Source organism: Fonsecaea erecta (genome assembly GCF_001651985.1).
Source record: "Fonsecaea erecta strain CBS 125763 chromosome Unknown Scaff1, whole genome shotgun sequence".
Taxonomy (NCBI): domain Eukaryota; kingdom Fungi; phylum Ascomycota; class Eurotiomycetes; order Chaetothyriales; family Herpotrichiellaceae; genus Fonsecaea; species Fonsecaea erecta.
Window position 1 is genome coordinate 1,181,405 of NW_017387244.1, and position 27,445 is coordinate 1,208,849.

General features: G+C 53.5%; 12 protein-coding genes across 12 annotated transcripts; 6 read left to right on the top strand and 6 right to left on the bottom strand.

Moving 5' to 3' along the window:
- Positions 1 to 258: 258 nt before the first annotated feature.
- Positions 259 to 6,218, bottom strand: AYL99_00394 (hypothetical protein; the record flags this gene model as incomplete). Its single annotated transcript, XM_018831910.1, has 2 exons — positions 259 to 362; positions 461 to 6,218. The coding sequence occupies 2 exons, from the start codon at positions 6,216 to 6,218 to the stop codon at positions 259 to 261; spliced, it is 5,862 nt and encodes a 1,953-aa protein (XP_018697789.1).
- Positions 6,219 to 7,000: 782 nt separating this feature from the next.
- Positions 7,001 to 7,684, top strand: AYL99_00395 (hypothetical protein; the record flags this gene model as incomplete). Its single annotated transcript, XM_018831911.1, has 1 exon — positions 7,001 to 7,684. The coding sequence occupies one exon, from the start codon at positions 7,001 to 7,003 to the stop codon at positions 7,682 to 7,684; it is 684 nt and encodes a 227-aa protein (XP_018697790.1).
- Positions 7,685 to 8,397: 713 nt separating this feature from the next.
- On the top strand, positions 8,398 to 9,411 carry AYL99_00396 (hypothetical protein; the record flags this gene model as incomplete). The annotated part of the gene is made up of 1 exon (XM_018831912.1): positions 8,398 to 9,411. One exon carries the CDS (start codon positions 8,398 to 8,400, stop codon positions 9,409 to 9,411), a length of 1,014 nt encoding a protein of 337 aa, XP_018697791.1.
- A 678-nt stretch (positions 9,412 to 10,089) lies between these two features.
- On the top strand, positions 10,090 to 11,208 carry AYL99_00397 (acyl-CoA thioesterase II; the record flags this gene model as incomplete). Its single annotated transcript, XM_018831913.1, has 1 exon — positions 10,090 to 11,208. The coding sequence occupies one exon, from the start codon at positions 10,090 to 10,092 to the stop codon at positions 11,206 to 11,208; it is 1,119 nt and encodes a 372-aa protein (XP_018697792.1).
- A 595-nt stretch (positions 11,209 to 11,803) lies between these two features.
- Positions 11,804 to 12,311, bottom strand: AYL99_00398 (hypothetical protein; the record flags this gene model as incomplete). The annotated part of the gene is made up of 2 exons (XM_018831914.1): positions 11,804 to 11,996; positions 12,070 to 12,311. 2 exons carry the CDS (start codon positions 12,309 to 12,311, stop codon positions 11,804 to 11,806), a joined length of 435 nt encoding a protein of 144 aa, XP_018697793.1.
- A 1,279-nt stretch (positions 12,312 to 13,590) lies between these two features.
- AYL99_00399 (hypothetical protein) lies at positions 13,591 to 14,550 on the top strand (the record flags this gene model as incomplete). Its single annotated transcript, XM_018831915.1, has 3 exons — positions 13,591 to 14,091; positions 14,224 to 14,310; positions 14,461 to 14,550. The coding sequence occupies 3 exons, from the start codon at positions 13,591 to 13,593 to the stop codon at positions 14,548 to 14,550; spliced, it is 678 nt and encodes a 225-aa protein (XP_018697794.1).
- A 644-nt stretch (positions 14,551 to 15,194) lies between these two features.
- Positions 15,195 to 16,348, bottom strand: AYL99_00400 (hypothetical protein; the record flags this gene model as incomplete). Its single annotated transcript, XM_018831916.1, has 3 exons — positions 15,195 to 15,390; positions 15,488 to 15,995; positions 16,084 to 16,348. 3 exons carry the CDS (start codon positions 16,346 to 16,348, stop codon positions 15,195 to 15,197), a joined length of 969 nt encoding a protein of 322 aa, XP_018697795.1.
- A 586-nt stretch (positions 16,349 to 16,934) lies between these two features.
- Positions 16,935 to 17,777, top strand: AYL99_00401 (hypothetical protein; the record flags this gene model as incomplete). The annotated part of the gene is made up of 1 exon (XM_018831917.1): positions 16,935 to 17,777. One exon carries the CDS (start codon positions 16,935 to 16,937, stop codon positions 17,775 to 17,777), a length of 843 nt encoding a protein of 280 aa, XP_018697796.1.
- Positions 17,778 to 17,937: 160 nt separating this feature from the next.
- AYL99_00402 (hypothetical protein) lies at positions 17,938 to 21,561 on the bottom strand (the record flags this gene model as incomplete). Its single annotated transcript, XM_018831918.1, has 1 exon — positions 17,938 to 21,561. One exon carries the CDS (start codon positions 21,559 to 21,561, stop codon positions 17,938 to 17,940), a length of 3,624 nt encoding a protein of 1,207 aa, XP_018697797.1.
- A 451-nt stretch (positions 21,562 to 22,012) lies between these two features.
- On the bottom strand, positions 22,013 to 23,517 carry AYL99_00403 (hypothetical protein; the record flags this gene model as incomplete). The annotated part of the gene is made up of 2 exons (XM_018831919.1): positions 22,013 to 22,453; positions 22,483 to 23,517. 2 exons carry the CDS (start codon positions 23,515 to 23,517, stop codon positions 22,013 to 22,015), a joined length of 1,476 nt encoding a protein of 491 aa, XP_018697798.1.
- Positions 23,518 to 25,091: 1,574 nt separating this feature from the next.
- AYL99_00404 (hypothetical protein) lies at positions 25,092 to 26,003 on the top strand (the record flags this gene model as incomplete). Its single annotated transcript, XM_018831920.1, has 2 exons — positions 25,092 to 25,222; positions 25,286 to 26,003. The coding sequence occupies 2 exons, from the start codon at positions 25,092 to 25,094 to the stop codon at positions 26,001 to 26,003; spliced, it is 849 nt and encodes a 282-aa protein (XP_018697799.1).
- A 656-nt stretch (positions 26,004 to 26,659) lies between these two features.
- Positions 26,660 to 27,310, bottom strand: AYL99_00405 (hypothetical protein; the record flags this gene model as incomplete). Its single annotated transcript, XM_018831921.1, has 1 exon — positions 26,660 to 27,310. One exon carries the CDS (start codon positions 27,308 to 27,310, stop codon positions 26,660 to 26,662), a length of 651 nt encoding a protein of 216 aa, XP_018697800.1.
- Positions 27,311 to 27,445: the final 135 nt, after the last annotated feature.

The window sequence follows — 27,445 nt, forward strand, 5'->3', positions numbered from 1 at the left end:
TCCGTTTCGTTTATTCGTGTATCTTCTATCATCTTTACATATGGTGTTACAGGTCCAGGGACATAAACTCCAGTTCTACACTCGCTTCCTTCCTTGCTTGCTGCTTTCATTCTTCGACATGACCATAGAATTAGAAACAGAGACAACGGGGGAGAAGGAAAAAAAAGGGAAAAAAGGCAAGAACCATCTCTTCTCCTCCTCCCCCTTCGTCGTCGTCGTCGTCGTCTTCGTTGTTGCTGCCACATCTCATCGTATTGATCATGCGTAGTGATCACAACTCCTCGCGTGCGCCGTGTTTCCTTTCCGGCGAATGGCATTATAGTCGGCGCCACAGATGTAGCAGAATTCGAATCCACAGCCAACTAATTTGTCAGAAAGCCCGAGGAAGTTAGCTAGCAGATCTCACGGACAAACGGGGATAGGGACCGAATCGTAGTAGGGGTGGATAGATGAAACTTACGTCCTCTCGCACTCGAGTGCGCGTCTTTGCCACAGACGATGTGGTCACAGCCTTCGATCCTCTCGAACGGCAGCTTGCATTTGGGACACTTCTTTCCTTTGGCCAGGAGGGCTGCTGTAGCAGCCTCCTCTTCCTTCCGTCGTTCGGCGCCTTTGGCCTCTTCGCCCTGAGGACATGGTTCGTCTCGGTGCTTGTCGTACAGCTGATTGCACTGGATACAGGTATACTCACCGCACACGTCACATGCGAAGATGGTCGTGTTCTTGTCGTCGTCGCCGAGCCATGTCGCGCCAGTGCACATCGGTTGAGCACATTTGGCCATGTTTTCCCCAGCGCTGAGGAACATTTGAACCAAAGCAGCGTCGTAGATGGTGAACCTCTCGGTCTTGGCCAAGGCTTGGACGATCGAGTGGCTGAGGATTTCAGAGCAGTTGGGAGCCCAGCATTTGACCTTCGGCGAGGGAAATTTATCGCCACCCTGAGGGAACATCTGCGATTCGAGGTGTCCTTGCAGGCAGTCGGTGCAGATGATGTCGGCCTCCCACCCATGGTTCTTTTCGCATGATGGGGACAATGCCGCGTGAATCGCGTCGCGATCGGAGGGCTTATCGCCACAAACGGCACAGTCTTTTTCCTTCCAAGCACGACGCCGTGCCCTCAATTCGGGAGCCTCTAGGTGTTCAGGCACGTTGACGGCGTCTTCGGGTTGATCTCCCTCCACGGCGTAAAAACATCGCTCGAACCCTAGTGTTTCGAGGAGCGTCGATAACTCCACCCGCTCGACGTCAGAGAGCTCGATATCTTCTCCTCTTTCGACAAGGCTGAGGGTAGAGAACATGAAGCGGTCGCGACGAATGAGAGGCAATTCAACCACATCTGGAGGGAACCAACACAGTAGCGCACTGAACATTTGATACGGCCATGTACCCATCAGAGCGAGAGACAGAAGATTGGGCTCACTCGTCCAGAAGGCTTCGGGGACCTCGACATCGCACAACAGCACGGCGAGCGTCATTTCGAAAAGTTCATACCCTGTTCCGGAGTGGCTGAATCGCAAGAGAGCTTCGAGTGGCGTAGCTCGAAAGAAGAGTTCGGAGCAATATCCTGGTTCGTGCCCTGCCCCGAGAAGCAGCTGCATTGCCTCATGGTGCTGCCAGCAAGTCGCGATGTGCAGACTTCCATCGTCCTCTTTGGCGCCATTCTCGATCAAAGTTCTCATAATGTCGAGAGATTTTTCCACTGTGGCCAGGTATAGTGCAGAGCGTCCATCCTCGTCTCTCGTGTTCGGGTTGGCACCAGCCTCCAAGAGTGTACTGGCCAAACCGAACTTTTTGTACTGCAGAGACAATAATAGTAGTCTGTTCAGTGAACTGTCTTCCAAAGCGAGGCCAGAGCCATCTCCAGTTAGGCTCACTAGAGCAGGGACGTCAATCTGCATGACCCTGAGCAGGAACTCGGTTCGATCATCCAATTCTTTGACTTCCGAGTTTGTTATGGCAGTAGCAAACATTTGTTCCACGTCATTGCGGTCGGCATTTGAACAGGATAGGGAGGACAGCACGTGAAGACCTCCTAGCATGAAGAAAAAGGTGAACAACAAGCTAGTCCCTACAGTCCGAATCTTGGGATTCAGCATTGAATCTATCAAGAGAACAATATCTGACGCTTTTAGGTTGAGATTTTGCGCCGGTGATCCCGGGAAGTTGATGTTGTATAGACAGGCCTGGTCTGAAGGATTGGGCTCTTGGCCGGTGTCTCTGCCTCCGGCACTTGTTCCTTGATGTCGGAAGAGGCGACGAAGAGCCAGTAGACGAGTGTGGATACGTGGAGGGCTCTGGATAATCAGGGCTCTGATCTGGGCGTCATCGAGGCGGCAGACCTGATAGAGTGAAACCCCAGCTCCTTTACGGAAACGAGCCCCCTTTTCCAATAACAGTCGGATGATCGGACCAGAGTCAAGCTTCTGATGGCAAACTCTGGCCGTAACGTCGAGCGCGACATCACGCGCGTCCTGAGGTATATCTGTTTCGAGGAGAGCACCGAGAACAGACAGCGTATCGGCGACTGAGAGGCTGATACGACCCTGTTCTTGTCGTATGTAATCGCGAAATGCCTCAGTGAACAGTCGTGTTCTGATGCGATTGCAGTACCCAACAAGTTCCGCGAAGAGTCGCACACTACCTCGTCTCCAAAGTTGTACCATACCTTCGCCATCTCTGTACTCGAGAGACGCTCCACAACCGAGCAAGATTTCTGCATGATTAGATTGAGCAGATCGGACTGCCAACAGTGCGAAAAGAGCCTCATTGTACGGCTCCTTCTCCTGGAAGCCTGCTTTGTGGATTTGCTCGAACATGACGCAAATAATGTCCAGATCGCCCTCGTATGTGGTAAGGCGCCTTTGAAGTGTTTGGCAAATGGCGGAAAATCCATGCGGCGTCTCAATATACGGCAGAAGCACACCCAAGATACCAGGATGATCACATCCCGCCGCGATTTTCAGGGACTCAAAGTCGTAAGCTTCAACTGATCCGCCAAGGCGTGCTAGTTCTTGTACCCAGGTTTCGCGGTTGTGCACCACCACTTGAAGGAGAGCGAAGCTGACAGCCCCATCCAGGTCAGGACGTGTTTTCGTGTACATGATCATCTCCATGAGAGCGCCGTGGCTTCCCAGGGCTACAGCAAGCTCAATGAGTGAGTGTCCTTGACATACAAGTGGAGCTCCTGCTGCACAAAGGTGCCGACAAAGGGGTGCCCGGTCGAGACGAACAGCAACCGTCAGGGCGCGAGCGAGTGCCGAAAAATAGTTGGCACCAGGGCCAAGGCCTGAGGTTCGGGATATTGGCCGGCGTCTTCCATAGTCAAACTCTTCTCGACACTGCGAGGACCCTGTGGCTTGCCATTGGGCTAGAATGAGGTTGACGAGAGCTTCATTGTCTCTTTCCACCGCTTCGATTAAAGTGGCACCGATTGATGAGCCGTCAGCACCTGCTTTGAGCAGTATCACCGCAAGAGCAAGAAATTCGATGCTTTGGTGTTGTTGAGCACTGTGCTTCCAAAGTATCTCCAGATCTTCTTGGGAAAAGGTGGTCGCACTAAGCAAAACTGAGATATAATTGAGGTCCGAGGCATCAATTGCTTGTTGTAAGGACAGTAAAACATCTCTGAGGCGTAGTTTGCAGCGAGATTTAGAGCACAGGAGCATGGCCATTTCTTGGTCCTGCGCCAGGCATGCATGATTGAAAGTCCGCTGTACAGGCCCAAAGAAGAACTCATCGTTCATCAATGCCATTGCTTGGGATCCAAGAAGGACTTCGATCGCACGAGGCGCAAGCAGAGACGTGTCGACGAGGAAGAAGCGGGCAACCATTTCCTGCGGTAGTGGCCGATCGAGGAGCCGCCCTAGAACGAACCACTGCTGGGAAGCGATCGCCATGTATAAACAGGAACTGAATTCTGGTAGTGTGGTTTCAATGGGCTGGGATAGTAAAAATTGTAGTGTAAGGAGTGGCCAAGCTTCACTTTCGGGGATGGCTTGGGAACAATGCTCCAGGTGTCTCTGGAGGAGCCTCGTCGCAAGGTGACTCTCAAAGCCGCCTCGTAAATATTGGCGAAATAAGACTCTCAGGTTTTCGACGCCCCTTGTGTCTGAGAATGGGTGTGTATCTTGCCGAATTGGAGGGACTAGGACAAACGAGAACAAATTTGCTGCCTTCGACCGAGAATCCACCTTAGGACTTTCAACATCGGCTGGGGACGGATTGATCACTGGTTTGGAGCTGATAACCAAATGAAGTCTGCTGAGATCGCAGAAACAAGCTGCTGTCAGTACAAGCTCGGTCAAGGTGTCGCCGTCCATTTGCTGTGCCCACTTCAGCCATGCTGAGAGTAGATCTAGGTCTGCTGCACCATTTTCCAGGAACTGGTGGAGGCATTCGAGCCGTCGGTCACCTTCATGAGCATCACAAAGCGTTTTGATGACTTTTAATTTGCGAAACAGCATCTTGAGGCATGCAGTGGCCGTAAGCGAGTGCTCGTCTTCCTGCTGAGCGTGAAGGAGAAGCATACGGTGCCAACTTTTGAACCATTCCACAACCGAGCCATGGAGTGTTGTTTTGGAAAGGCCTAGTTTGTTGAAGATCACCGCACCTTTGTGTTCAAAGACGACAGTAAGCGAAACATCATTGCAACAAGCGCCCGATGTGATCAACATGTCGACTAACTCAGGATCTCTGTGGTATGAATAGTTGCAGAGTTCCCTGTTGAGAGCATCGTCGAGACATTGACCAGAGAGTCCCTGATTGATGAACAGCTTCGTAAGCAGTCGTCGCGGCAAAGGTTCGAGTTGACTGATGCTCGGAAATGCCGCTTGCAAGCTCTCGAGAGAAACAGGACGAGACAGGAGCTTTTGAACAATTCGAACATGCCCTGACGCAACGGCTTCGAGAAGAGCCTTGCCGTTATGATAGTCCACTGAAGCATTTGCGTCGATCAGTGTTTCAACCCATTCTACTTGCCCAAGCGAGACCGCGGTGACAAGTTCTTTGTGTTTCCACACTCCTTTAGCTCCTCCAGCAAGAAGACGCCTGAGGATCTTCCGACACATCTTCCTTTGTATTGCGCTCTGTAGGTGCGAGGTACGAGCAACCACCTGCTCTTCTCCTTGAATAGTACCGACCAGGAGGACGTCCAGGATCTTTTCGTCATTATTTTGGCATGCGATCAGAAGAGGCCCCGCCGAGATAGGAACACCGTAAGACGCCATCAGACGCAGTATATCTTCATGTTGTTCTTGTACACAACGGCAGTAAAATGATTCAATCTCCGGACTGGAGTGAAAGGCTGGCGACAAGACACTCAGACAAAGCAAGACCTCCACCATGTCTTTAGCCTGTAAGCGATCTATCGCCGTCGAGTCCAGCACATGTAGAAACAGACGGTTATCCCTCAAGGGCCACGTGGACGTAGACGCGGCGATACAGAAAAACATACTCTTATCAGGGCCGTCGATCGCCGCTTCGAGTAGACAGTCTCGGTTCCAGGGAGGGTCTGAATCGCGGAGTATTGGATAGTTGGGAAGACTGCGAAGAACGACGTCGAACGCGTTTGACAGTCCATCCCGGATAGCAAGGTCGCACAAATCCCCGAATGCTTCATGCCGTAGCTGTCTGGGAGCGCGAAGAATGAGTTGAAGGAGTTGACAGTCTGTTTCAGCCAGTCGAAGTATACAGTCACGGTCCAAGCAGTTTGGATCCGCGCCGTACTCCAGCAGGGCCGTGACGATCTGCAGAGTTTGACCGAGGACTGCAGATTCCAACACAGCACTGACTGTCTCAATTGTGGCGAAAGGAGCGAGGAGTCGGATCAGGTTGGTGTTTGCATTCTTCACAGCAGTGCGAAGAAGGACATCTGGCAATTGTAGCTGTATATTTGCCTGTGCAGCATCCAAGAGCAGTCTGTCAACGTATATCTGAGCAACTTCAGCGGAGCCGTTGGCCTGGACATGATTATATAGCGCGGTCAAAGTCACAGCCTTGTCAGGCCGGCTCAACTTTGATTTTACTCTTCGAAGCAGCGGCTGAGACCCCCTGGCAGCGGAGGCCTCCCTTCTCAAAACGGATTCGGCAAAGGTTTTATCATCTTGGCTGATGGTTTCGACTCGGAAACGAGGCTGAAGGCCAATCCGTTGAGGAGGTGGTTCTTCTACGTAAAGACCACCTGACAGCTGGCGGATTCTTGCAGACTTGTGTGCCGGCATTGGGCGACTGAAACAAAGTCATCAAGATAAACGCAGTAACACAAATTCTAGACGCAGAGAAGCAAAGGTAGGTAAAAGGTCGAACATCAGGCTGGAGTAATAGACATTTTGACGTGACAGCCGCCAGAGGGGGTTCGGGGAAAAGGTAGGTACTGTATACATGGCCATTTTGCCTTGAGGCGTCTTTAGGCAAGCCCACAGACGGTCGAGAAGGCAGGTCTATTGAGACAGTGGCTTTAGAAGCCCAATTAAATCTTTCTTGTGTACAGTTCGGGCGCACGAAGCGAGGCGTAGACACCAGGACTCTGAGTTCGTTTCTGCAATGGGGGGCATTGCCTTGTGCTGGTTCGCCGGACCCACTAGGCATAACCAACTGCTTTAGTCCTGGGTTCGCCCTGCCAAGGTCGTTCGTGAATCGGAATCCTTCACGTGGCTGGCCCCCATGCGCTAGGGGGTTAGAAGCGCCTTGGAAATCAAGACGCCGGCAGATTCTGTGTTCTTGAAGAAAGGTGCGAGACTCATAGACGACCTTGACCTATTTCCTCAGCGTTCATTTCTTGAAGGGAGTTATATCATGCCAGAATCTGTCCAGACCGCTGTCCGTCGAGTTGCGTCAGGTAACATGTTGTGTTAACTCGGTCGTAGGTGACCTCGGTAGGTTGCGTGGCGGAATTGTGCCCGTATTTGCTTTTGTCAGCCTCTACACAGCCTTAAAGGAACGGTAAGAGGTCGTTTGCGGCTGTGACAACTTGAGGTCTGGGTAGAGTTAGACCGCAGAACAAATGGCAATCAGACGAAATCAGACCTCCAACATTACGGTGTTCAGACGGACCACACCTGCAGCCGTCACCTACGACCTTTCGAAGGCTGATAGTGTGACCATCACCGTGCCTGTCGCTTCTACTTGGACTTCTGGTGCACATTGGCACGAGACTCACACAGAATTTCTTCAGATCTTGCAAGGACGCGCATTCGTCAAACTCGGGGATCGATCCGGGGTCTATACGGCAGAGGATGGTGCGATCGAAGTATCGAGATATACAGTCCACGACTGGCACCGGGTCGCAGGAGAAGAGGACCAGGAAGACCTGGTGGTCCGAGAATGGACGATACCTGAAGATGGTCAAAAGGAAATTTTTTTCCGGATGCTCAACTCGTTCCTGACGGAAACTCATCCCAGTTCTCTATACACACCGCCCGCCATGACGCCCAGATGGGTGGCGAGCCGAATTGAGCCCTGGGTTGTGGCATTGCAGTTGTTTTGCATCTTCAGCTCCTGGGACAACTGGCCGGTGTTGGTCGGAGAGGATGGTGGATGGATCAGCTGGGCGGTAACACACTTGACGTTGAGAGTTTCGTCGGCGGTCGGATCGCTGTTTGGGTTGCGAGGGACATACAGTGCATATGTCGATGACAAGCTGCTGAGGAGGGCCACTCGAGAAAAGGACATGCGGAAGATAAGATGACGAGATGATCAAACCATGGCTGGTGGCTGGTGGCTGGTGACCGCAGTCACCACGACTGAGGGCAGGTGTCAGCAGAAATACCGAGTATGGGCGAGGTTGCCCTCGTAAACAATAGGAATAATAATCAATGGTTACGTAGCCGACGAGCTGGCGAGCTGGGTACCTTGCAGCCCTGCCAGAATATATTTTAGGGCCCATTAGAGGCTTACTAGCCTGGTGAGGCACTTTTCCCGCCTATCACAGGCCTGCCAGGAGTCCCCCATTTCAGCTGCTCCCCCCCGACCCACCCTCTGTCCTTTCCCCAGCACTAGCCTTACCGCATGTTCCGGGCTGCTCTGATGGGCAATAATTGACTTCTGCGCCCTGACGCCTCCATGCGATACGACCTGGATGGCGTTGCTTTCGAGCGCAGGCCACAATCATCATGTCTCGATTCCCTCTCTTGCTCACCGCGCTCTCGGCGTCAGCCCAGTCTCTTCTTCCTACTGCCACTCCTTCGTTTGCTTATGTAGCTGATTGACCAGTCCAACTCCTCCACCTTGCCCTTTCAGGCCTTCAAGCCTCAGCAGTCCAGACCTCCATCTGAGCAGCGACACACAATCGATTAGCTGAGCGTCCGTCCTGAACCACATTTGCATGCCCACCAGCCGCTTCGATCCCACTGTCCTTCTCTGGATGTCTCGAGACTTGATCTACCGGTTCTCATAAGGAGGATGCAGCGCAACTACCAGCGAGTGCGAGAGACGCCTTTCGATCTGTACACGGAACGCGATGCGCTGCCGTGGTACTTCAGGACCATTGCCATCACTGCCTCATGGCTCGCTCTGGGCGGATACATTGTATTCTCACTCGTCTTCACCTCTGCCGAAGACAACATCAAAGTGTCCCGCACTTTCCTGACCGTTCTCGCCGCAGTGCTCCTCGTTGTCGGCTACGGCGCCATCACGGCTGTCGCATATTTCAGTCGCAGCCTGCTCTTTCTCTTCGATGCCGTTTTGCTCCCGATTTTGACCTCTTCTTTTATGGGCGTCTTCGTAACCGTCATGAACCATGCTCTTCACAAAAAGTTCCCTATTCCGACCCAGGTATACATCTACGTCCCGTTGGTGCTCGCAAGCACCACCACTGTTGGGTCCGGCGTCCTCAGTTTTCTCACCTACAGAAAGATAAACAAAATTAAAGAGTTGGACAGGCAACGAAGACAACATGTTCAGAGGTGGGATAGAAGCTCCTATGTCAGCTACGGCGATGCTGCCTCCACGACGGAGTTAATACCAATGACACCCTGGACGGTGAACAACATCCCGGAAGATGAGGCACAGCGTCGACAACTTCTCCGACTGTTACTCACCCGAGACTCGGCAGAGTCCCCCAATCACCGAAACTCTCAGAGCACCTACCACATCACCCTACCGACCGACGACGTGGGATCTGACGGGTTGGAAGTGGTCCAGCCGGACATGCGACCCCGTAGCGACAGCCTTCCTACTGCCACCAGCAAATGGCAGGCGTCGAACAAGCTATCAAGAGATCGAAGCCCGACTGTCGAGAGCGGGGCCTCTAAAGAAGTTCGAGAGCGGCGTCGGGAGGAGATCGAGAGATCGTCCATCCTGCTGACTCCAGGAACCGAAAATGGGACATGGCCACACACCCCAGGATCATCGCAGTCCCAGACGTTCTCTCATTCCCCGAACTCGGTCTTGAAAGGGTCGACGAGGTATGCATAGGTTATAATTCCAGCGTGTCAAAAAAGAGTGTGGACTTTTAGCGTGGCGTCTCGGTCTGATGTATTGAATCTTTTGGCATACTATACGGAAATATGTAAATGTACGTAAACTTGGAGGGCTATCGGCCGGCACCCAGGGACATATTGGGGGCTCTGGTGATCAACCCGGCGGATCTCTACATGGTCACCCGAACTAGGTAACTGGCGTAGGTCGTCTATCTTGTTTCTTGTGTTTCAATGCCACATGCGCGGTTTAAAATCTTAGGCTTGCGATTTCTTACCGTGCCGAGTTGAGTGTCTGGTGCGGAATCGGAATTTCCTAGCGATGAGCCTCGGCATTTTGGCTGCGTCGACCAATAGTTTCTCCGGCCGAAACAACGCCCTCGACTTGTTGAACTTATTCCAGTTGCCATCATACATATGTGAATTCACCGAAACGCCCTCTTCATGTTCACTCCGAGATGTTGCAAATGACCCGAGAATGAACGATTGGTCGATGATAAGCGCAAGCTCCGAAGGTCATTATTAACAGCAGCCCTCCTCCACCGCCAGGTACCCCATCTTCTTCCGTCATACCGGCGTTGAGTTGAGGTGTAGACAGACAGACAGACACACACACACACACCCACCCATCCACCAATCTTTCTTGCCAGGACACCTCTCACGTCATTCTGCAACCATGTCCAAGCATGCAACACTCATCAAACCTCCAAAGTCACTCCCGCATCACTCTCCCATCGAGAACGTCCTCTCCCTCCTCCCGCTCATTGACATAGGTCCCGACATCTACACCAACGCCCGCCCTCTGTGGCATCCTCCTGGCGCACGAGGCATCTATGGCGGCGCCGCCATCGCTCAATGTCTCTCGGCCGCACAGGCCACGATCCCACCCGATTTCACAGTCCACAGCATGCACTGTTACTTCGTGCTGGCCGGCAACAGCGAGATCCCTATTTTATACCACGTGGAGAGAGTCCGGGACGGGAAGAGCTTCATCACACGGACCGTGCAAGCGCGACAGAGAGGCAAGTGCATTTTCACGACAACACTGAGTTTTATGAAGGAGGGCTCCGGCGGGAAAGAGACGGTTCAACATGCGGTCCGAATGCCCCCGGACGTCATCATACCGCCCGACGTTGACTCGGACCGCCAGCACGTGGGCTCGGACGACCGGCCATTCGAGTCGGTGCGCGTCCCCATCACCAACCGCAGTGGGCCGCCATCGGAGCGCAAATTGCGACAATGGATCCGCGCGCGCGGGCGCATCTCGGACTGCCCGCCCAACGTGCGCGAAGAGGAACTGCAGTCGGGCCAGAGGGCCAACCAGCCGGGCGACAACCACCAGGCCCACCTGAGCGCGCTGGCGTACATGAGCGATTCGTACTTTATCGGCACGGTCGCACGGGTCCACAGCCTCCAACGCTTCGCCAACCGCCACAACATCGAGCGCACGCTGAAAAACTTCCGGGGCTCGGAGGAAGAGAAGAAGGAAATGCGGAAGTACCTCGAAATCATCGCCAAGGAGGAAGAGGAGGAACACGCCGAGATGGCCCTCGTCAAACGGGACGAACGCCGCATCGGCATGATGGTCAGCCTGGACCACACGATATTTTTCCACAACCCGAGGGCGTTCCGGGCGGACGAGTGGATGTTGACGGAGATGGACAGCCCATGGGCCGGCGATGGGAGGGGATTGGTCATGCAGAGGATCTGGAGCAAGGACGGGGTGCTGATCGCCAGTTGTACGCAGGAGGGTGTTGTCAGGCTGAATCAGAATCCCACGGACAGTAAGTTGTAGGATAGATATTGCTGTTGTTGTTTCGGAGTGTCGCCCCCTGGCCTTGTTTTTTTGGACGGGATGAGTTTTGAGGTACGATTTCTGGGGCGGAGCAGTGGACAGTACAATTCCCTTTCTCTCCTTTGATTGGTTTTCTGTACCATTTTCCCCCTAAGCACGACGGTATTGGGGTTGTATAGGGGTATAGATAGACTTTTTGGATTTTGGAGAGAGCGAGACAGGATGTGTGTGTAAGAGAGACAGAGAGAGCAAAGCCAGTCGCTTCCGTCCTGAAGACAGCCCTCAACCCAAGCATGGGTTGGTCCGTTCCTTTCACGCCATCGGGCTCCAAATCGTCGCCGTCACACTTTTCGATGAAAAAACATCGCCTCGTCTTTGAGGGGAACCCAATGCGATCATGGGCAGGGGGCATTCGCGCATCCGAATCCAACAAGAACACACGTTTATCCCAGATTCTCCCTCTCACGACGTGGTTGCTCGGTGGTGCATTGATTAGTTCACATCTTGGGATCCTTTCATCCCCGAGCCTCTCACAACGCACGCACGCGAGCCCATTTCCCAGTTTCCCAACATCAATCAAATCGATCCCCCGTACTTAGGCTTCGAGGTTGATCCCCTTGCCGAACCGCGCGTAGAGATGGGCCTTCAAGCCGCGAATCTGCTCCCGGATGGTCTCCAGCTCCTCCTCGAGCGTCGCCACCTCGCCGTCGATCTCGGCCGTCTGCGTGGCCAGCAGTTCCTGCGCCTCGGCGAGCGGGACGTGCATGAACGAGTCGCCGATCTTGTACCTGGAGTTCGTGTGTCAGTCAGTGTGCGTGTCGGGGGAAAAGAAGGGGGGGCGGGAGGTGAGGTGCGACTCACGGAATTAATGAGTCTTCATCGGCGAGCTCCAGTTCGGTGGACAGTTCTTCGAGGTCTTCCTTGTCTTTCTGCGAGGATGATGTGGGTGAGTTGAGTAGATTGGAAGTCTTGCGATCTAGTGACAGGCTCCTTGAATAAAACAGCTGTGGGAGGCAATGGTGGCTAGAAGATCTTGGGATTTCTCTTGAAGCGGGCTCTTGACCAGCCTTGAACAATAGCCGTCTGATGCCATCCAACGACATCCATCCACAAAAGCTGTGCAAGGAACAAACAAGCATCACTTCCCAACTTACTTGTTTTGAGCCCAACTCCTCCTCCAGAGCTTTACTCCGATTATGCAGTCTGGAAAAAGTGTTGATCTTTTCCTGGTCTTCCTTGGTGACTTCGGCGTCTGTCGACTCTGATTCTTCCTCTTTCGAGAGCTTTTTTTGATTTCATCGTCAATTCAGAAAACCTACCCGAAATCTGGACAATGAACCAGGGGTGGAGAGTAGGTGGTGGAGGCTCGTCGGGGATAAATCTTGACGTGGTGGGGGTGAGAACGTGAGATCTCGAGACTTACGACTCTCCTAGACAGCATGATGAAGGTGAAGTGACGGCTTAGAGTTAGCCTGCTGGCGGTACACTTAGGAAACGAGTCGAAAAGGCGAGTTCTGTCTTCTTTGTAGTCCTGAGGGTTGATCCATATCCCATGTGTCTTCGCTGAGGTCCGCAACCGATTTCGACGTCTAAAGCGGCCTGTGGCACTGTGATCCGCAGAAGCCATGTCTACGGCAATGCATGGATGTCTTGGCCGCACTTATTGTCTTTGCCATTGAAAAGAGTTGGAACCTTGTCACGCTCTCTTCTCACGATTCTATGACTCTATCATTCGATGTCCCACTACAGCATCGGCCTCGGCCATTCACTAATGAGGCATATCTGGCCTGCAGCATACTATGTAGACTGAGTTCCATACTCACTGATCGCGAAAATGTCGTCGTTATCCCCTTCAGCCCCTCTGGTTACTCAGCACCTGATCCTTACGTATGCAACCACGACAAGCACAGACTGTGCAACGGGCACAAGTCTCCATCAGTCAAGCGCTGCTTGAGGCTTCATTTGCTTGGACAGCATCCACCCATTAATTACTCCAAGCTTAGCTTACCACGTCAGAGCTCCGCTATGTATCGTGTACCTCGAGGACGGCAGAACCTTAGTCATTGAAGCGGCGAATCTAGCCGGAAGCGGGAAGTCCTTCGCCCTTTTCGTCGAGCCTCGTCGATATGCCAGCCACTGAACTGCCCAACGTCTATCCAACACCAAGCAGTGTGATTACTGTGTATCGCGTTAAGCAAGAAGAAGCAAATGGAGAATATCGTATATATTCTTCTACATTTTTGCCTCCCGTATGCTTGTCGTCACCAGGTCGATACTCACTCTCTTCAGCTCCAATTGTCTACCATCGCTAACATCCCAACCGTACAATCAAGACTCACTCGTCCTAGCACACCACACCAGAACTAGATAGGCACGGCAATCATGGCCTTCCAACAACCCCCGTACAAGTTCGAACGCCTCGACAAAGACAAAGCCATCCTCCTCATCGTCGACCACCAACTAGGTCTCCTGCAGCTCGTCAAGGACTACACCACGGCCGAGTTCCGCAACAACGTGCTCGCCCACGCCGAGCTGGGCAAGCTCTTCGACCTGCCGACAATCCTGACCACCTCCGCCGAGACCGGGCCCAACGGACCACTCCCCAAGGAAATCACCGACATGTATCCGGACGCGCCGTTCATCCGGCGCAACGGCGAGGTCAACGCCTGGGACAACCCGGACTTCCGCCAGGCCGTCGAGGCCACCGGCCGCAAGCAGGTCATCCTGGGCGGCATCGTCACCGAGGTGTGCACCATGTTTCTGGCCCTGAGTCTGCGCGAGGCCGGGTACTCGGTGTGGGCGAACACGGAGGCCAGCGGCACGGCCACGCCCAAGCTGGCCGAGGTCGCGAACCGGAGGATGGAGAATGCGGGAGTACACTTGGTAGGCACCGCGCGCGATCTCCTGCCCCATCTTTGGTGTCTGTCTGCATGAAGATGGCTCCATCATCTTGAACCAACCCCCCTCCCACTTCGCGCTCCGAGGCTGACATTTTCTGGTGTCCCCCACCCCCAGACTGGCATGTTCGGCATCGCCATGTTCCTGATGAAAGACTGGCGAAACACTCCTGGCACGGCCGAGGTGCTTCCGTTCTTGGACAAGGTAGGCATTTCAACGTTCGACAGTACCCTCCCTGTCTGTGCCCGTCTGTCTGTCTGTGTCTACATGTAGAACAGACATTACCTTTACTTTTCTCCGATAAAAAGAACAACAAACGCTGACTGCATCGTCCTCCTCCTTTCCGCAAAACAGTACTTCCCGGCCTACGGCATCGTCGCCAGGAGCCACGGCTCCGCCAAGAAATTCGGGGACATCGTCCCGGGCGAAGACCAGCTGTTGTGAATGAAGCCCTCCGCTAAGCCTTCCGGGCGCGGCAGGCTTCGAGATAGAAAGTGGTCAGGACATTGTTATGTAGCCGGCTGCCTCGCAGTGTGCCAAAGACCATACATAGTAATAGGTCGGCATGGTAGGTGTCTAATGGTACATGAGCATGACCTCGCGGAGAGAGTACAGTAGTTAAGTGTCTGGATTGGATTCCAGGAGAATCACGAAAATAATCCAAAAAAAAAGAAGGAATTTCTCTTGCCAAAGTCCATGCGCCGCGCTATGCCATGCGAGAGACAGGCAAAGGCCCCTTCCCCTTCCTTGCTTTGTCCTTTGTCCGTCAAAAGTTCCAAGTAGCAATATAATAGTCCCGGGCCGGTTCGCCTTCCTCCGCCGCCTCTCGTTTATTTATTCTACAAAGGGCATGTTTTTTCCCACTTCCTGGGTCTTTTAGTTTGTTTGTTTGCTTGGTCAAGGTCACTCACTACCCCCTTTCTCCATTTTGAGGGAGAGAGGGAAGGAGGAAGGTTGCCTTCGAAACGCAGACAGGCATACACCGTAACAACCTGGTCCAACTGGCATTGTATGTCCCTCAAACCAAACCCGACCGAGGTTTAGAAATACCCCAAAAAGGGGGGGATAAAAGAGATCCTATCTTGATTTTATACAGCGCTATACCCGCCCCTCGAACCCCCGCCGGACACGGTGTCGATCACCTTCCGCGACCAGTCTTTGAAGAGGTAGGGGATGTCGCGGATCGTGTCTCCGTGCGGCAGCAGGTCCCAGCCCCGAGCTCCGTAGCGGTTGTAGTTCAGCCAGGAGCCAAAGATGAGGTAGGCGGCGATGCCCAGAAAGGCGCTGTATGTTGGAACATTTAGGTCAGTATAGGTACTGCTGGGAGAAACGATGACGGGGAAAAGTTACTCGAGTGCAGGACAGCGCAGAGCACACGTACATCAGGATAAACCACGTGAAGAAACCCCAGCCGCTCTTCCTCGCCTCGTCGCTGTCGGCGTAGTCTTCGCACGCGTACTTGGTCCGCCAATTGAGCCGCAGGACCTCGATCTTGTCCTTCCCTTCGACCGGGCCATAGCTCACGAAACTCAGGCTGGACGAGTTTGGTTGGTCTTCCCCGTCCTTGTCCGTGTCTTTGTTCTTGTCCTTGTCGGCATCATCCTCGCCATCGCGCTTTTTCTGCTTCCTCTTCTCGATACCGGTTCGGTCCTTGTCGCACGTCAACTGGATCACGGCCTTTTGCTTCATCTTGTTGTAGTTGCCGCCGTTTAGTTCGATCTGCAGACCGTCCGAGTTCGAGTCCTGTGCCTTCAACCGCGACACCTTGGGATCGAGACTGGCGCCGGTGCTGGACTCGAAGTTCCCTGCGACCGGAATCACGTTCTCAACTTCGACGTGCTTCTTCTCCGGGTCGTCGGCCGGGTTCCACGATCGGACAACGCCGCATACTGTGTGTTCCCCAACGTTAAACCAACAAGCTCGTATACGCAACTGGGAGCGAACTTCTTCGTCTCAAGTCGATCGCTGCAGGCTTACCTCGAGTTCCGTGTGGACACTGATCCTGGTCTCTTATGCCCTCCAGCTTCTTCAACGGCGCACACAGGTCGATCGTCCATGTGGTGTTGTATTCGGCCGGCGGTCTCGAGGTGTCGTGGACACTGACGGAATGCCGCCCCGCGAGCTTCGACAGGTCAAACTTCTTGCCGTCAACCCGGATGTGTTGGCAGTCTATTGATACGGCGGCGGTGAGATGTGATAGCGACAGGAGAAGGGTCAGGAGGGTGTACCCGGCCGTCCTCATGGTTACGGATGAGGGGTGTGTTGGAGGGATGACGAAGGTGAGTGAGAAAGGGTGGTATTGGATTGGGTGGGAACGAGATCGCGTGGGTGTTGCGTCTAGGAGGAACAGGAGCAGGACCGCATCCAGAACATCAAAGGCTAATCTGAACGACAGTGGAGAAACGAACAGGGAGGCAGGCGTGAGTCCGGGGGAAAGTTGAAGGATTGATGATTGAAGACGATGCTTCTTCGGTGCCTGCGTTTGTCGACTGCTGCTCGAACCATCGAACCCTGACGACAGTTTGACTCGCGGGATGCCAAGCTGAGTAAAACCCGGGCCCGAGCTCCACATCCTCCCCGAATAGGGAAAAGGGCCATGCCGCCCTATACCCAGTACGAGGTACTCCACTTCAGCCTTAACGCCAGGCATCTATCCAGGATACAGAAGGAAACCGGAGGACAGCCTGACTGCAAGTTGTTTTCGCAATATTTCCATCGATGTGTCATCAAATAGGTGGCAAGATCAATCTCTGGAGTTCCAGCTTGATACTTAGATAGAAGGCATCCTTCCTCCCTTCCGGGACCAGTAGACTATCAACGAGGGTGCCATGCCTCCTGCCTCAGCCGTCTTCGTTCAAGACAATCTGCTTCCTCTGGAGTTCGTCTCTCTCGGCCGCTTCGTGCTTAACACCCAAGAGCCCAACCACAGTTACCGAGACCCAGCAGAAAAGGCCCAGGAGGCAGAAAAACCACAGTCAAACGTCCGTGACATCCTCCGGAGATCTAAAGGCACCTCCCTCTACGCCAAACTCAGCGGTCTCTTTGAGGCAAAGACCGACCAGGAGGCCGCGAGCGACGTCTTCTGGTCAACACGCCACACCAAGACGGTTCAGCAGCTAGATTCGGACGGCTACTTTGCCAAGGCGTGTGCAGAACCAGAAACTCGGAAGTGGCTGGAGAAAGCGCTCGAGAATGGCAGAGACGTGTACATGATGGTAGGGTACGCAACCGCGTTCAATGCCACGGTCTCAGATCAGGTCACGGCGAAGAAGAAGACGGAGATTGTCAGCCAGGCGCCCGTGAAGGAGATGATGACAGCAATGACAGGCAACCCTGCCCCGACAGTCATGGTCAAGAATCCTGTCGTCGGGGGGGAGACGCGCGACAATATGGAGCATAAGAGAGCCTTCAAGGCAGATGGAGAGCAGGTGTTCGCGATTCAGTACAGGAAGTTGATGTTCCGCTTCTTCAGCAGCAAGAATCTGGACAAAGGGTTCCTTGAAGAAGAATCGCGGTGGAAGCTATACTGGGCACTGATGGGTGGGGAGGAGGAAGAGGATGATGATGTTGTGGAGGCGACGCTGGATGGTGACTTTGGGCATGCGGTGGAAGGTTTCGAGGGTTGGCAGGATCAAGCGGACGGTGTTTCATATTTCGTTCGTGGGAACTAAGCTGGGATTTGGGACAGTGTCAGGCAATCAGTAGTAATGAGGTCTTCCATCAGTCCACAGTTGATGAAATGTGTAATCAACCATTCGGCACGATCGTTCCAACTCAAAGTATTCCTTCACGGGCACCAGCGCAAACTTTCGGTCGACTTGGTCGAGCATCTTACGGTCCGATGTGTATGAATGGGGCCCATTTGAGTATCAAAGCAGGGTTTTCCTCTCTCACCGATAGCGTAGCTTCGTGCAGGGCAGCCGCTATGTGCCAGGCGTCCGAGACTTCCCTGCGTGGAACTTCCACCGGCCTCCCTATGCTAGCGTAAAAATGCAGGGCAACATCGATCGAAGCCCTCTGGATCGCCTTCCACATCGTGCCAACAACGTGTTGACAACCAGCCAGGTGGAAGGCGGATGCGAGATGCAAGGTCTCATCGCTGAGCTCAAGACTTTTGATCGTCGCTGTGCTGCATGCCATCAGGAACGCAAGGCGCGGCATGCTCTTGTTGCTCCTCTGTCCGCGATTCTGGTACGATATCGCACGGACCGTAAGCCTGCCATCTCGATTTATGCCGTCCAGAATCGCATCCGCCGGGTCAGAGGCCTCTTGGTCGGGTGAGTCTGGCTGGGTTGCAAGGGCTTGTAACGCGAGGTAGCTCTCAGATGGATTAGATCGGTCAGCGATACCATGGCAGGCACACAACAACATGTCGCACTGGGACAGGCAAGCAAGTACTTTGCTGGGGATATTCTGTTTGAGGAATTGGACGTCGTAATTGAGTTGCCCAAGTTGTTGTTGCAATGTTCTGACTTCTATCAGCTCCCGATGCTGAGCAGTTTCCGGCATGCCCACGAAAAGCATGCGATTCCCGGCAGACTTGATGATAGGAGATACTTTCTTGGAAGCGTGCACCAAGGATCTGATCGTAGGGACATATGATGATATAGCATACGCGAACGTATTGTCGGTCGAGCCAGGGTTGTGTATTCCGGCGGCGTGGAAAGGAAATACCCCCAAGGCACCCACGGCAACCCACCTGATGCGCGCCAGCTCCTGAACAGAAGTCTTCGTTTCCAAGCCCAAAGCTCTGAAAGTCGGTGCTACAAACTTACACCAGAGCCAGTGCATCTGCTCTGCGAATTGCTTGCTTTTTGCCGCCAGCGTGCGGAGGGTGTACGAGGTCAGGTCTTCCGCTATGAGCTTTGCGCGGGTGACGACGTCTTGAAAATTGACTTCCGGTAAGGGCACAACCAAGAAGCCACCTTCCCGGACAACGATTGCATCGGCACGGAGCTCTGTACTGCAAATCACGACAATCATTCCCTCCGCGGCCGCCGCTTGCATTTCCAGAGGATTTGGGGGCATTTGAAAACGCTCATGGCCCGGTCTGCCCCTGATAGCCTGCAACACGGCGTATTGCTCATCGACTGTGGCAGTGATATTGAACTGGGACGACGTCCGGGATATGTGCTCGTTCTCGACCGCCTGACGATCGAGGCTGTTTAGAAGTGAGAAATATCTTTCGTACAGCGCCGCCGTGTCAGGATTGTTTCCAAGCTCAGGGGCGGAGGCTGCAATGATGTTCCCAAGAATCGTCCCACGCCCCATTTCTAGGATCTGTAACGCCTCTTCTGGTTTTTGCCCTGCTTGCAATGCCATGGAGCAGCCCAAGGAGCCTAGTCCGGACAACTGTGACAGCACATGCTGCTGGTCGCCGATGGCGAGAGAGCGCGCACTGGCGAGAGGAACCAAGCTGAGAGCATCCTGGACAAGCCTGCTTGCTCTCCCATAGTCTTTTTGTTGACACAAGATTTCTGCCGCGAATGTTGCCGCATTGATACGCTTCAAAGGCGGAGCCGCCAGTGACTTCCAGGCATCCAAATAACAGTTGAGGCTTTTATTCGAGCCAGCAACATCTGCTGACTTTTGACTCTGTGTTCCGTACAAGTTTGCAAGGCCGATCAGGAGGGTGGCTCTCTCAGGGTTATCATTGGGCGAACAAGACGCCGCACGCTCTGCGTACCTTATGGCATCTTGCAAATACTTTATGGACCTCGAATTGTCCGATTTCTGAGACAAAAGATGAAGGACATTGATAAGTGTGTTCAGCCTTGTAGGGTAGTCACGGTGATTTTTGGATGTATGGTCTGCGACAAAGTAGCCCAGCAGTTTTGCGCGGAGAAGATCGTGGTTTGAAGCAGACCCTATGGTGGCTAACGCTCTTATTCGCAACATGGATGCCAAATTGGCCATGATAGTCAGTTGGTCTTCAAGGCTGCCTGCCTTACTTTCCAGACTCATGCCCATACTATCAATGGCAGTCGTCAAATCGTCCAGTTGGCCCAGCCGCTTGTATCGCAAGTGGAGGATGTTTGCCAGATTGTTGACAAGCCGTGGCTGCAGATATTTCAAGGGAGGTTGCTCGAACGCCGTTTTCGCAATGTTCAGTCCATTCTGAAGGTCCCACAACGACCCCGTTCTTTGGAATCTTGTGATCAGCGCATTACTGAGCACAGACCGGATTTTAAATCGTTGGGCTGAGTCCTGAGCAGATGCGAGGCTGAGACCTCTGAAGCCGGCTTCGGTGGCACGGTTGATGTCTGAGACCAGGCCACGTCTAGTATACAGCAGCAGCAGGTCGTTGCTCAGGTTCGACAGGCGGCCGGCCAAGGCTGGTCTACGTGGCGGTGTTTGGGCTATACTCTTTTCCCGGTAGGCCACGGCTTTCTCGATATGGACAATGTTGCCAGTCTGTGTGAATGTGTATGAGAAAACATCAGCTGCAGTAGAATTGACTACTGCTGCATCGGGAGAGGCTTCTTCAAGCATCTGTACGGCCCCTTCGATCGCTTCGAGCCCGGCGCTCAGATCCACGGAGGACCCAAGCTTCTCATAACGTGCAATTAGGGCGCTTGATAGATTGCTGAGTCTCATTGGCAGCCGAGGGTGACCGACAGCAGTTCCGATGATCGACCTTTGTGCGGCCAGAATCGCATCGTGATAGTCCAGCAGACAACCAGTATGTGAAGCACAGGTCCGAAGACGTACGCTGAGAGTCTCTAAATGGTCGGCATGGTTTTCACTGAGTCTGTCCGCGGTTTTGACGAGATGCTCAGCCAATTCAACCGTCTCCACGATCAGCTCCAGAGATTCAGTGAATCCATATAAGGCGCTCAGTTTCTTGCCAAGCTCGACCTTAAACACAACTACCAGCTCCGGGTCCAAATCCGAACAAGACAGTGCACGCCTCTGTGCTGCGACTGCATTCTGAAGGTCTTCTGTCTTACCGCGATCTAGGTATAGAGTGTGAAGCCTCAGTCCAAGGTTGTGAAGGTCGATGGCGAGGTCAACGCCAGAGTCCTCACGCGAACGGAGCTCGACAACTTCTCGGGATACAGAGATAACTTCTTCCAGGTTCTGTATGGTCTGTTGCGTGGAGAACTGCTTCCACAGCAGCCTCTCGAGATTGAGCTTGAGCTCCAGGAGGTCTCCGTCGCTGCCTTCTGAAAACTCTTCGATGGCACCGCGAGCATACCTGATGGCGGCTTCAAGGCTTGCCAAAGACCCAGCCGCGATATACAACGCATCATATTGTTGGCTCAAAACATTCATCCATTGGGCCTTCTGTAACCCATCTTCGCTTCGTTCTATTATCGCTGGCGCCAATGACAGGGCTGCTCTGAGGTCATCAATATTACCGTGGTCTTCAAAAAGATAGTAGAAGCGTTCGTTGAGGTCTCCGAGAGCATCATAGCTCAATGTGTTAAGATCGATAGTCGACAAGGCTGCCATATCCGTCTACGCCTATTACCTTCCAGTGACTTTTCCACATATGAGTGCTTAGAGAAGCGGCTTCTCATATCATGGGCTGAAGGGTCAGCTAATAAAAAATTTCGGATTTGACGGAGTGCCACTATCTCTGTAGTGTTGACGAATGTGATTGAGTTGAGTGATCGATGAAGTTTAGCCAAAGTTGCGAGTGACGACGCCGTGATTGGCGTGGCTATCTAAGGAGATGTAATGACAGTCAGGCTAATCCGAAGGCCTTCGAGGGTACCACCTGAATATATCATCCTCCTTCTCTCTGATTCCTAGTATTTTACACATATAGACTATCGAAGGGTCTTCCCGCGTCAACATAGAAGTTGAGGTCTCAAACACTTGACGGATGTAGGTATTGATTTCCTCGTCAGACTCGATATGTCAAGAACCCATGCAAGGCCGTATCCTTGGCTCCATTGGTTCAGGAGAGTTGAGAGATGTCGATAACGAGTGCCTGGTAGGGCGAGATGGTTATAGTGCCGTTCGTCACGCCTGGAGCTTCATCGTAGTTGTTGCTCAGGATTTCGCCTCGGAATTCAGAGTGGTCGAGCTCGATGGTGTCATTCTGGAAGTTGGCAAAGAACAGAACGCTCTGAATTCCGAGCACGCGCTCGTAGGCAATGATGTTGTCAACGTTGCTATACTTCGGGACCGTCTTGCCGTAGACTAGTATGACCTTGTATTTTGCGCTGTTTCTCATTTGGAGAAGGGTCCGGTAGTGGTAGTAGACCGACTTCTTGTTCTTGAGCGCTTCGGCGACGTTGATGGTCGTATAATTTGGGTTCACAGGAAACCACGGATTGCCCGTGCTGAATCTGCCCTCTCCGAGACGTCCCACTGCATCGGGGTGCGCGCGTTGTCTCTGCTCCGGTAAGAGACCATGTCGAAGACTTTGTCGGGAGCAAGTCCTGCTGCGACGCCAGAGTTGTATTGGTGATGGGTCTCTGCATCTTCGTACTGATTGATGGAGTCGAGCTGGATGTTTTCCATCCCGATTTCTTCACCCTCATAGATGACCGGCGGCCCCCGGAAGCCGAGGAGAATGGTGCCCAGAAGCTTCTTCGTTACATCTGAGATGTCAAGTCTGTGCCGGTCGAAGTACTTGTTGATGGAGCGGTTTTGATCGTGGTTCTCGAAATATATAGCGCCCCATCCCATTTTCTGCACGGATGTCTGCACATTGAGGAGGATATCTCGCAACTGGTTGACCGTCCAGTCCGTCGGGTAGTACCACTCCGCCGACCCAGGCACGTCGATATCCGCGGCCCGAAAGTCGAAAGACATATTGAAAAACCCGTGGCGCCCGACAAAGTCTTCCAGCTCATCATCTGGCACCGCAGCCTCAGCGAGCGTCATGATGTCGTGCTTCGCGAACGCGTTATCCTTCAAGTCTCGTATCAGGTCCTTGAGACCGGGTTGATTGAGGATGTACTTGACAATCGCTACGAGCCCATCGTCACCATCGGGCTCGAGATGGCCTTCGACCATGGTCTTCTTGATGTTCATGATGGCGTCGATCCGGAAGCCAGCAATGCCTTTTCCAATCCACCAGTTGATCATGGTGTAAAGCTCTTGCTTCAGCTCTGTGTTTTCCCAGTTTAGATCGGCCATTTTCGTGGTGTAGGCATGAAGGTAGAACATGTTGTCTTCATTCGGAACAGGTTCCCACGCAGACCCTCCAAAATAGAAGCGCCAATTGTTTGGTGGCTGTCCACCGATCCCTTCTTTGAAGTAGTAGTATTCTCTGTACTTGCTGTTGGGATCCTTCAGTGCCTCTTGGATCCCAAGGCCCTTGGCCCTCGACTTGGCGATCAGGTTGTCTAAATCTTTGTTGGTGCCAAAGTCCTCAGACACGGTGTAGTAATCTGCAATGTCATAGCCATAATCCGACCATGGAGACTTGTATATTGGACAGATCCAGATCATGTTCGCTCCTAGTTCTTTGATATGATCCAGACGACTGATGATTCCATTCAGGTCTCCTATTCCATCTCCGTTCGAGTCCTGGAAACTGCGCGGGTACACTTGGTAGAGATGATGGTTTCTTTCCACCACTTCTTCTCCTCCTCCACAAGGGAATTGAGGTGTGTTCCAGAAGTAAAGGAGGACATGTTTGTCACGGCCGCGATGGAGGGCTCACTAGCAGAGTGGTAGACGGCGCTGGGGAGTAGCGGCCATATATGCGTCTCGTCTCTTCGGATTCTCCATGTTCTTCCTCCAACACGTGTGACTCAAGCCGCAGCATTTCCAAACTGGCTCAGATCGAGATAGTCCATCTTGGTGTTGTCCCCGAAGCGACAATACATCGCTCGGAGAAATGCACGGAGAAAGTTATGTGTCCCTTTTCCTCTGCAGAGCCGGCTGTTCTACCATCCTGGGACAGGATCCGGTGAAGGCATAAACCAGATGAGCTCTTGTGGCCCTCCAGTTTCCAATGCTGTCAAGCCGGGGAGGGTCAGTTTCGTGCGCAGGCTCAACACACTCCATCTTTGCCTGTTGTGGATTATCAAGATGCCGCTTGGATGTCGCTGCCGACAGTTGTCAGCGAAAGTTGGGGGTAGCACAGTCATTCTTGTTGGATGTGATGGCCAAGGGAGGAATGGGTGAACTGATGGGAAAGTTCAGGACAGAGGGTGAGTGCTGAGGTCGAGCAAATATAAAAGCGGCACGGTCTCTCATCTATATCTAGTAACAGGATGATGCCGCCCTATTTGAGGCACAAGACCAGAAGCGGTGCTTTATGGAGGCAGTTTGGCACAACAACCATGTATTCTAGTTGACTGCTTTTCCCTCTCTTAGCCCTCTATATATCTTCCTTGCAGACTCGATCGTTGAATTACCAGAGACATGGTCATTCGAGCCTGTCAAAATACATCCCCCAAAAGCTAAGACCTCACTCTCAGTATTGCGCACGCGGATGGCGTCTGAGCAGACGGTATTCTGCAGGTTGGGTCCGTACTCGATTTGGATAAGAGCCAAATCCACGACAAACTCAGCACATAGCTCTCAATACGGTGAGAGAGCAAAGGGATCCGGCGTGGCCGCCTTATTGCTGTTGAACGAAGCTCTCTGGAAGGTTGACGATCTGGGACAGAGCAACAAGACCCTCTTCGCTGCATGGAGCTCTAACAATCGTCTCCTCTTGTGCCCTTTAACAGCTACGTTGGTTGGCACCCGCGGTATTTCGTATACCTCGTAACTGCAGTACCTGTAAGTGCTATGCAGCCTGTTCGTGCAGATGGGCACTACATTGTCAGGCGACATGGGCTTTGCAGTTGTTTGTCGTATATCGTATTTCCCCTCGTTCAGCTGCTTCAGCCAATGAGATTATCGCTTCCGCGCAATGTCCGTGACGGACTTGGTCGCTGGTGGCATTGTTAGCTCGACACAATGCACCATCTTCTGAGCCCTCAAAAAGAGGACGTCCGCCTCTTGTTCCACCTTCAAATCACTTCAAGAATCCCGCTGCTCCGTCATCGCTTGCAGCAAACACTCAAGAAATGGCGGCGAACCAGGCCGAAAGAACGCCGGTGGCATCTGAGAGAGCGTCGACCCCTATTTTCCGAGCGGCAAAGCCAGAGGAGGACGACATGCTCTCGAGGATACTCTGCAATTCATTTCTCCCGGTTTGGTGAGTCGTCACTGATATCCTGAAACCATGCGTGATGGGACGGAGCCGGTTGACACCTCGCAGGAACCACAATTGGTTCCATGGCGTATCGCAATCGCTGGAGCCCGTCATGATCGGCACACCCACCAGCAAACCACATATGAACAGCCAGCAGAAGACTCGCGTCCGGTTCTATCGCAGCCTGGTCAAGATGACGAGACGGATCGGTGGGCTGGTTCTCGTGGCCGAAACCAACACATCGGATGACGGCAAGTCCGATATAGGCGCCATCCTGCTCTGGCTGGCCCCCAAGAAGCGGATGGGGACTTTCGACCTCCTCGGCCTGTGGCAGTCGGGGCTTCTGGGCATGATGCTGCCCTGGCACTACGGCGTGACGGGCTTCTACCGCATCGAGTTCGTCTTCGAGGAGAACATCCGCAAGATGTGGGCACGCACGCTCCCGGACCTCCCCCCGCGCGGGTTCCAGGAGGGCGACTGCGCCTTCGTTCAGATGATCGCCAGCAACCCCCAGTACGCGGGCAAGGGCTACGCCTCGGCGCTGATGGCCTACCAGATCGAGCAGCACTTCGCCGCGTTCCCCAACACCCCGGTCCTCCTCGACACCACCACGCACCAGGCCATCCGCGCCTACGAGCGCCTGGGCTTCAAGCTGCTAGCGGAAGTCCCCGTGGACACCGGCACCGACGCCAGGGGTATCAAACTCAAGGCCGACGCGAGCGAGGAGATCAGAAAGGAGGCCAAGGAGGTTTGCATCCAGCGAGTCATGGCGAAGCTTCGGTGAGCGTTGGGCAGGAGAATGGGTTACAGTCGGATGAGGCCATTGGTGTCTTTGTGTGTTTGATCCATAAATCTGCCAGTTCTTCCGTGTGGAGGCTATGTGTGTTCTTGTCGCTTCCTTCCTTCATGGCCATGCACTGTAGAGTCAGAATGTGCAAGTCACGTTCTACATGTTTACTAGATTCGTATGCATTGGTTTGACTGACCCTCGATGGGTGGTTCATCTATTCGCTTCACTCACTGGTGCAATTGACAATCTCTCCATCAATCTGACAACAAGGCTGAAAATGGAATCCTCCTCCTAGCGAACGATCCAACGTGCCCCAGTTTCTCGCCCTGTCGCCTCTTCCTGGAGCGGCTTCTAGGTGTTTTCCGCCCCGAAGAGTGATGGCTTGATAGGCACCCCCCCAAACCAAAATACTTTACCTGTACAAGGCACAGAGTAGTTCTGATCATGTATATCCCCCAGACTCTGTGTAGTCCTAACTCCCCAACCTCTTTTGTTCCCAATCTGCGCTCTGACCTCCAAGTTGCTCGTCGGGCTGTGGTTCCCTGTAGCTCAAGCCGTGCCGCTGGCCATGAAATGAATGACAATTGGCTAGGCCTAAATTCTGAGCATCCACGTTTTATAAAGTTATTGATTCTTTTTGACTCCTCCTCCTACAGCCGCCACACGAATGGCAGTGCGTTCCTGCCCCTTAGCTCGAAGAAATAGAAGACGGCCCCGAAAGCCGCGCCGCCCAGACATGCCACGTATCCGAACTCCGAGGACAGGTCATCCAGGCGGGCGGTGTCGTATATCAGGTACAAGACTATGAGCCCCCAAGCGGGTAGCGACGTCCTGCCATTCGAAAGCACCACCACCGTGGTGGTGGCCGTGGCATTGGGCGCCGCCAGGGCGAGCGCGACGCCCAGGCCCGTGACCACGCCGGACAGGCCGAGCGCGCACGGCTCGACGCGGGGCGCCAGCGGCAGCAGGGTCCACCACCAGGGGGTTGCGCGGCGCCAGGACACGTGGGTCAGGAACGCCAGGTGGCCCGACACTGCGGAGCCCAGGATCAGCGCGCCATAGTGTGCCGGGTGGATGCCGGCGGCCAGCAGCATCTGTGAAAACTCCATGAAGGCCACCAGGTTCCCGACGGCGTGGCCAACCTGCATGTGGCTGAACGCCGGCGTGATTAGCGTCCACCAACGTCCGTACCACTGGATGTCGGTCAGCTTGAGTGTGAAGTGCGTGTGCAGGCTCTGCAGCGTCTGACGCTGCTCGAGGCTGCGAACTACCCTCCGCCAGGGAAGATACTCGTTCTGCATTGCTCCCATACTCCACTGCCACGCGATGCAAATGCAGATGCAGATCGTGACGCCTTTTATGAGTACGACAATAAGGATCAGCCCATGGTTGTTGAACGGAGTTGCGATGTCTTCCTTCCTCCCGCGGACAAGGTG